The 9,149-nt window shown below is 39.5% G+C and overlaps 1 protein-coding gene across 1 annotated transcript; it reads left to right on the top strand.

Moving 5' to 3' along the window:
- The first annotated feature begins 770 nt into the window (after positions 1-770).
- LOC100274170 (Ribonuclease P protein component 3) lies at positions 771-4,656 on the top strand. The gene is made up of 7 exons (NM_001148544.1): positions 771-1,235; positions 1,333-1,418; positions 2,220-2,298; positions 2,425-2,484; positions 2,703-2,827; positions 3,353-3,424; positions 4,077-4,656. The coding sequence occupies exons 1-7, from the start codon at positions 891-893 to the stop codon at positions 4,177-4,179; spliced, it is 870 nt and encodes a 289-aa protein (NP_001142016.1). The 5' UTR covers positions 771-890; the 3' UTR covers positions 4,180-4,656.
- The last annotated feature ends 4,493 nt before the right edge of the window (positions 4,657-9,149 follow it).

Genomic DNA, 9,149 nt, shown 5'->3' with positions numbered 1-9,149 from the left:
GAGCCGGACGGTCCGCGGTCCTGACAGTCCGCGCCTGCGCAGAATAGATTAGGGTTCCGAGTTTTGTGCTATGTTTGTTAGCTATATTCGCGGAATTAGCTCGAAATCTGGTCGTGTAAAGGGTCAAGCCCCCCTCCTCTATAAAAAGAGATGTCTACGGCCGATTTGTAATCATCAATCGAATCAATACAACTTCTATTTCACATTTTATCCTAGGAGTAGTTCTAGTCTAGTTTAGGTTTAGCCTCTTGATCCCCAAATTCTTCGTCTCTCTTCGACTCTACGCCGATTAGAGGAGTCTAGGTCGGCCGGCCCGAGCCTAGACAACCCCTAGGATTTCTCCTCCCTGACGGGGTCCCTCTCGGGAGCGAGATCCAGGCGCCGCCGGCGATCTTCCGCCGCCCCTGTGCACGCGCGGACCGTCCGGCCCCAGGCCGCGGACCGTCCGCACTTGACCAGAGAGCACCGCCGCCGGTTTTTCTTGAGTATTTGACGCTCCGAAAAGGCGTCAACAACTAAAATAAAAAAAAATTGGTATATGCAGGCGATATCGACCGCCATTGCAAGTTTGCAACATGTCTAAGGCTATCTCGATTAGCTTACTTATCTCTATACTGATATTTAAAGCCTACTCTATGATTAATATAATATATAGTGCAAAACAATATTTTGGATCAACTGATGATATTGAAATATAGAATTTCTTTGTTCCTTCCATCGCAACATATCCGAACGTCTCCCGTCTCCGTGAGAATCCACCCCACTTCCACAGCGCACCTGTTACTGCTGCACTTGCTGCTTTGCACACGCACTACTGCACTGCACTAGCCGCGCCTCGCAGGTCGCGTCAAGCAAGCGCAGGTGCAGTCCTCATCGCGAAGGGGCCAGATATGCTGCTCTCTGCGTTTCTCGGCGATTGCTTGTTCAGCTACCCGCCGCCGCCTCTTCTACCCGCAACAACGGCTGCCCCGAGACCGAGCACGCGTCTCCCGGTTCCCTTTCCTGCTCGCCTCAGGCCCGCGTCCCTCGTCGCCCGACGGCTGACGGCGGAGGCGGGGGAGGCGCTGAGCGCGTTATCCGCCGCGGAGGGCGACGACGAATACGAAGCGGAGCTCCAGGAGGAAGGGTTTCCGAGCTGGGCGGGCGGCGGCGAGGAGGAGGACTACGACCACGACCCCGAAATCGGAGACATTATGGGGGACTACTTCGACGACCCCAAGAAGGGCCAAACCCGCGTGGGAATGAATGGCTTTCCTCGTCTCCGTTCTGACGAATGAATGGCTTTCCTCGTCTTATTCCCTTGCTTCACTCACGCCCTCTGCGCTCGTGCAGATGGAGGATAGGATAAGAAAGAAACGCCACAAGATCGTGCAAACCAAGACCGGCTCTCCAAACCCCATGAAGGTCGTCTTCAACAAGTAATGTGCTTCTCTGACGCTGCCGTATATTTGTACCGTGTACAAAATCCAGATAGCTAGATAGGACTAATTTACACTGTGCGGTTTGAAACTGATGAGTCTCCAAATTTTCATTTACAAAATTGGCCTCCTAAATGGAATTTTCACTGTTAAATTATTTTACAATATTTTTAGATAATGGAAAATAAAAGGCCTATTGGTGAGACTATCTAAATCTACCATGTAAACAGTGCAGTATAAAGTGCAAAACAGTGTTTTGCACGACCATATACACGATCTACTGAGTATGGCCTGAGAGCTGTCTCACTTAGTGACTAGGCTTGCATCTGGTTATCTCTTCTCTGGACACTATATGATGCTGGGGTTGCCCTTTTTAGATAGTGGAATAGAAGTATCCTCCCAGATTCTTTAGTCGTTCTTATTTGGATAGTTGCACTTGCAGCAAAATCATCACAGTAGAAGAGAAAAATAGCAGCCCACACCCAACACCCTTATCATAGTCTATGTGTAAACCTCGATCCTGGGCCAGCAAAAACCTCTATTGTGGTGACCATGAAAGCCATTTCTGAGCACGTTTCTTTTACAATATATTGTTAATCATGATCTTATGAAAACACTTCTCACCATGAGCCCAACATCTTATGCGATGTTGGATCAACTATTAGTGAAAACTCATAAAGTTTAGAACTTTAGATCTCTACTACCTTATAATTAATGGTCAACAAAGAAGTAAAACTATTGAAAACCATTTGGTGATCTTTCTTAATTACTTAATGCAGTTTTGGTTGTTTCCTGTTCTAGATTTGACTTCTCCAATTCCTATATATGGTTCGAGTTCTACAATGTTTTGTTGCCAAAAGATGTTACGTTGATTTCTGATGTGAGTTCTTTCTCTTTATTATTTTCCCCAACAGGAAGTATTTACCAAACTTAGAAAAAAGCATGTATCAAATCTATACGCATGTTTGCTCAGGATTTTGCATCTTCCCTTTTATTGTGCTTGCAGTCTCTGCGATCATGGCATATAGTTGGCCGTCTTGGTGGCTGCAATTCTATGAATATGCAGGTATAATGGTCAGACCACATTTACACTTCTTGAATGTCATTTTTGACATTTTTGTATTTTATTTTCATATCCTTAGTGGATGAGACGATACTAGTCAGGGTAAGATATAATCCTTCTGGCCTCCATCCTTTTCATCAAAATGTTGGTAACATGAAGGATTCCATCAAACTTCTATGTTTTGCACTAAAGGACTTCAAAAGTACTTGTTTATTTTGCAGTTATCGCAATTGCCTTTAGATTGTAAAAGGCTGACTTATGATGCTCTTGAAGGAGCTAACGTCACTCCGACGTCCTTTTACAACATTGGTGATCTTGAGATTCAAGATAATCTAGCACGAGTATGGTGTGTAATATTTCTCTTCTAAGCCGGCTTTACAAACTGTAGACTGTAACCTTTTCATGTTGTTATGTGAATTATCAAAACTTATTCAATTCCCAGTCCTCTATTTTTTTTATTGCTATCATCTGTTGGACCATCATTCTGGATTACAGACACTAACTGTTCAAGCTTATGAAAAATACCATAAATATGAAAAGATCATTCACAACATAAATTTCTTCGATGTGGGTTTAATCACGACAAACCATTTTAGGTGACTTATGAATTTTGTTGTGCAGTAAGCCTGCTAAACCACTTTGACTGACAAATACCGAGTCCCTTTTAACACTAGTACACTGCAATTCTACGGGTTTCTAGAAAGTCGTAGCTCTCTCCGTGCGATTGTACCTTTTTGCACCATGTACTGAAACACTGATGCCTTTCAAACAAATATTTATTCCAGAGAAAATATGCAAATATACCTTTTCAATTTGTAATCACATTGATTTAGCCCATGACTCTTTATTTTGATATTATTAACTTGCACAGGGTAGACATTGGTATTCATGAGCCATTGCTTCTGGACATCCTGCTTAATGCCTTAACAACAATAAGTTCAGAGTAAGAACCAGACTTTTGAGATGCCAATATTTTGGTAATTTATTTACTGTGTATAATGTTATTTCTGCTCATTAGGATCTGGTCTCTAACATATGCTACACATGTATATCTATATCTTGCTCTGGTTTCATGTTTGGTGCCCCAAAAAATCAGAAGTATGTGATGTGGCACAATACAGAGCTACTGCAACCTGTCCCACAGGAATGCAGTATGCTTTACCGAACTGGCATGTTTGTGAGCCGTGTAGTTCACATTATACACTTTTCTTTTTTTATAGGAGAAACAAACTGAACCTTTTATTTTATCTGAAGGGAAGCAGTAACTACTGATTTGAAATGCAATTCTTGCTAGCAAGATGTTCCTGTAGTAGGCAGTGGGATTTGGCAGATCATTATGGAGGAACACACGTTTTTCTTGCCTCATCATTACTCAACATACCGTTGTTACTCATGAAAAATAATATTCCAGCTGCCTTTTAATGCCTCATTATTTTTTCAGATTAATTGTGTGTGCGTAGGTGGGTTGGGTGGGGGGGGGGGTCTTCGAAGCTGACATTGCTTAGTGCCTGTATTTGGTCATGTTATGAACAATTTATTACCATATTACTTTTTGGAACAATGCAATCTCATCCGTTTTATGTTTGTTTTTCTAGTCATGTTGGTATTAAGCAAGTACAGTTTGGAGGGTCAGAGTTTTTGAACTGGAGTGAGGACTTGAAGACAGAAGAAGTTGGATATAGTGTGTGCAAAATCTAAATAGCACAATCCCGAGATTTGCAGAAGCAGCTACCTTTTTAGCTAAACGCAAATGCAACATCTGGTTCGAAGTTAGGGTTTTAACCACCTTGGTCCTGCAAACGAGAAGAAGAAAATGGTGACAACACGATGAAAAATTGACGTCCAAACATATTAACTTCTGCTTGAAAAGAGGTTGCCGTCCTTACAGGACTCTGCTAGCTACACATCAACACATCATTGGTAATCCTTCTGCATACATGTAATAATATAATATAACTAGATTGTCTGATGTCCAACGTGTATTGACTCTACTTAGGGCTGAACATAATACTTATGGCTACTTATGGCTCGTTAGTTCGCTTGGCTCGACTTAGTTTATTTTAATTTTGTTACGAGCCGAGTTAGTATTTTAGCTCGGTTTGTTAACGAGCCATCTCGTTAGCTCGAACGAGCTATCATTTATCAACAAAATAAAGCCTTCACTTATGTTGGATGAACTAATAAGTGATTAGTTATATTAATTTGGTGTTGAATTCATGTGGTATGTTACAATTATGAGTATTATTACTCTTTTCTAGTGCTAAATGGGTCTAGAATTAATTAGCAATTGATTATATTGTTTTTTTTTGTGTGTGAGCATGTCTATAACACTATACCACAATCTGGCTACAACGAATTAGTTACTGTCGGTATAAATCTTTTATAACAACGTACTATCAGTCGCTATCGAGTTATACTAACTAACTCTTTCTGACGCTATAAGTGGCGTCAACATAAGCTTATAGCGACATGCATGTATACCGACGGACGGTTAGACGCTAAAACAATATACCGACTAACATATTTTTCTTGTCTGATAATTTGCGACCATATTCCTTGCTGGACTGTTGGCAAGGAGTGTATTGCTTATATATATAATGTATGGTACATGGCTATATGCCTAGAAATTACATAGGACGACTAGGGACGATATGAAGTCGACCAGGACCGATTAGGCATCCTAATCGTCACCCTAATCGTGATTAGGCGCCTGGTCGGTCCTCTGGGACGAGTAGCTTGTCGCCCGACTTGAAATTAGTGGTTAGAACTTATACCGATGCACTGTTTAATGAGATATACGTGTTTTTATTGACTAACAATCTAACGCTAGGGATATATGAGCCTACAAAAATATATAACTAGTAGTTTTCAATTATCATCAACATTCAAATACTAGTTATATAATCTCACATTCCACATCAGATATAGATTTGGTTAAACATAACTCATGTCTTGTCGTAATAAAGATCAAAATAAGCAACAAAACACTAAGTTTGGCTTATAAAAGCTTAGAGATACTAGTTAATAGAACCACGTGTTTGCTTCACAAATTTTTAGTTCACTTGCAAATTTCCTTTTTTCGAGAAAATACAAAACAAAATAGCTAGCTGCATCCATCCAAAAGAACTTTTGATCTTTCTTGTTGTAGCATCTATAGGCACCACCACGATCTACTTGCTATTGACATCATGAAGTAAACAAGTGATTGACTACCTCTAGGACCTCCCTCCTGACAAAATTAAAACCCAAATCATTAGTAGACTATTTAGAAATCTATTCCAAAATTATATGAACAGACCACACTTGACAGGACACCTTGCCGCATATGTAGTTAATCCTATTGTGGCACATGTAGTTATACATATATATGCACTACTTTTACAAAAGAAGAAGGGGTGAGGACGCCGGTAAATCATATGACGTCATAGTAACTTGTGAACATACCACACTTGAAAGGACACTTTGCTGCTACTCGAAACATCAAACCTAAGAGCAGCAACATCTATCGTTGATCCATGCAAACAACCCTTGAGTTTTTAAGGAAGAAAACAACATGCTATGGAGATCATTTGCTAGCTTTAGTTTTTAGTGACTAGTAGAGCTAGACTAATATAGATATAGCCATTCAATCATAACTAGTAGCAGCTACATACCTACTAAAATCAGGAATATCTACTAAAATCAGCTACATATATAACCAGTAGCAGTCATAACCAAGAATCTCTACTAAAATCAGTAGTAGCTTGCTGCCAAAGCTAATATTCACTAGCATCATCATCAATACAGGATGAACCATCAGCTAAAAACTTTGAATTGTGTAGATGCCACACAATAGAATTGTGGTACATTGTCAATCATATATATACTTGTAGCACTTTGAGATGATTTTGATGTCTTGCTCACCTTCAGCTATATAATCATAGAAAACATTGGTTAGAAAGTATGCACTCACCATATATGAAAAAGAATAAGGAGATAGCTTATTACTCTCTTGTACGGCCATGCGATCGACATCCGATCAATATCACCCATCTTCTCCAAATAACCGTATGGGTGAGGTAGAAGGGCGTCCCTTTTTAGCACAACATTCACAACAACCTCACAATATTGCTTTCCTAGAGCAACTCCTCCAAGCACGGTGCTAGGATTAGTTGAAATAATTGTTCCCTTAGCCATCGATTGATCTCTCAACATTGCATATAAGATCACATTCTTTTCAAGATGAACTAAACAATGAAATTATAAGAATATAATAAATGTATAGAACCACTAGCAAATGAGAATTAGAAACTGTGAAAGATGGATGATAAAATTACAAGTTCAGTGTGAAGAGGCAGAATTGCTGGGGTAGCTCTAATAGTGTTGCCTTGACAGGGCTGCACTGCTACGGTCGCATTGGCATGGTTTCCTTGAGATGACTACACTACTGGGGTAGCATTGGTTGTCTGCATTGCTGGGGTACCATTCATAGGGTTGCCTTGAGATGGATGTACTGCAGGGGTAACACTATCATGATTGCTGCCAAACAAGTTTTCACCGCCATCAGAGAGTTCATCCTCCACATAAGCTTCGTCTTCATGAAACTGAGCAATGTTATGTGTTTCATCAACATGTTGTCCAGACCTCGTGTCCTAAAATAAATATAAGGGTAATAAGTAATAAATATGCTCTAGATTTCGAAATGACTCTAAGATGTTCAACTAGTTTACTAGATGGTTTCGTGTATTAGAACCATCATGCGAGATGATTTCCACATCTCTCATTTCATGAGCCATCCTTTGCTCCTGCATTTTCTCCTCCATTTCTGCTATGCATTGTTCTAGAGCAGCTTTCTCACGTTCAGCCTTTTTGCGGGCTAGTACTTCCATTTGGAGTCTTGTGGGTGTGTAACTTCTTAGGCCCTGGGTACTAATATTTTGGGGAGTTAGTCCTAGACCCAAAACTCGGACACATCCTCTTGGCTCTTTCTCTCCACAAACAACAACAAATGCATCCCATTCTTGAATTGTTCTTTCCTTCAACTTTGGATGGGCCTAAAAAATTTCTTTAAGTTTGTTCTACACAAATTGAGTTGCAAAGAAGAAAGGTTCAGTCCCTACCACTATAGGAAAAAGCAAATGTGATGCAAAAAGTACCTTACAATAAATGTCAAGTTCACAATACTTATAATAACTGGTTCAGCAAGTCTTGTTGGTACTCCATTTTCGCGTATGTGTTTTGATATAGAGTTCATCTCTTCGAGGAGGGTGGCCTAGTTCCTTAGACTGCAAAATGTGTTAATGTTTATAGTTGAAAATGATAAATCATAATGTAAATTCAACAATCAAATTGCTTCAAATACCATTTCATGGACAGAGCGTGCAAAACTCTTGTTGCTTGATGTATGAAGTACCCCCAACCTTTGAACGACTAAATTTGAATTTTTTGTCCTTTCTTCACATTCAGGAGACACCCAATATTTAGAAAGAAACTTCCAATCCTCATCATTAACCCTTCGACTATGTTTGTCCTTTAGGTCCTCTTATGTTAAATTCTCATTAAAATATTGCGCCTTTAGGGTTGACTTAAAACCCTTCCATTTCCTTCTAGCAATGGTTAGAAACCAGTTAAAGGCAACATCATCTACATCGTAGACTTTCTGATTTCCCAAGCAAAAAATGATATTCACAACTTAGGTTAATGGTCTAATGTTCAGAAACAAATTCAACATAATAAACGATAATAATGTACTTAGGCAAATACCTTTAGGTCAGTCCAGACTTCATACTTCTTCTCACCATCCACTAGCCTCCAGTCAACACTGCTAACTGGCAACTTCTTTCTCACATGACCACCTAATAGCACTAGAAACCTTCCTTGAATTGTTTCCATTAGGTTGACCAAATTCATTCAGTTCTATCTTAATTTTCCATCTCAGACCCTCTTGCAAATATGTAATCCAGTTTTGTAATACCCCTTCCTTTTCTCGTCTTTTGTGGACTATGGGATTCTATTAATTTAAACACATGAGTTGTACTATAGCAAGGTTAAAAAAGATATGCAACAACAAAATAATTACCATCATTTTCACACAGAAAATCTCCAATTGGATCACAACCAATATTTGCATCAATCTACTCATTTGCATCCTCAGATAAATTTGTTTGTGTCCTTGGGCGCATATTATGACCTTCAGTTGCAGCACCACTGGTTTTGTGAGTTCTCTACAAGAATGAAACATGGTGTAAAATGAGTATATGTAAACTATATTATAATGAAAATGAAGGTCTTCTAAAATTATACTGAACCAGAGGAGATACTAGTTCATAGAAAAGATTTAAAATGAAAATGAAAATTGAAGGTCTTCTAAAACTGTATTGAACCAGATCCGGAGTTATGTCGAAAGTACAAGAGGGTTCACAAATATCATTTACATACCTCCATTTTCAGAAGACCTTCATTTTCAGACCGGATCTGTACAGTTTTAGAAGACCTTCAGTTTCAGACCTCACAAGTGACTAAAGGAGAATGTGTAGAAGTGATTAATAATAATGGTCTAAAATAGTCATGCTGCACAACTGTAGAATGCTGCAATTTGTACAGCTGTAGAAGACCTCCATTTTTATATCAGGGGTCCGAAATGGTCATGCTGCGCTACTGCACAGCTGTATAATGTGTACAAGTGGTTA

Source organism: Zea mays, chromosome 8 (genome assembly GCF_902167145.1).
Source record: "Zea mays cultivar B73 chromosome 8, Zm-B73-REFERENCE-NAM-5.0, whole genome shotgun sequence".
In the NCBI taxonomy this organism is placed as follows: Eukaryota; Viridiplantae; Streptophyta; class Magnoliopsida; order Poales; family Poaceae; genus Zea; species Zea mays.
This window is presented reverse-complemented; position numbering and strand designations above follow the sequence as displayed.

Excerpts from the sequence above, each read along its gene's own strand:
- LOC100274170 (NM_001148544.1), top strand. The coding sequence starts at position 891 with ATGCTGCTCTCTGCGTTTCTCGGCGATTGCTTGTTCAGCTACCCGCCG. Across the intron at positions 2,299-2,424 it reads ATGTTACGTTGATTTCTGAT|TCTCTGCGATCATGGCATAT; the intron begins GTGAGTTCTTTC and ends TTGTGCTTGCAG. Across the intron at positions 2,485-2,702 it reads GCAATTCTATGAATATGCAG|TTATCGCAATTGCCTTTAGA; the intron begins GTATAATGGTCA and ends TTTATTTTGCAG.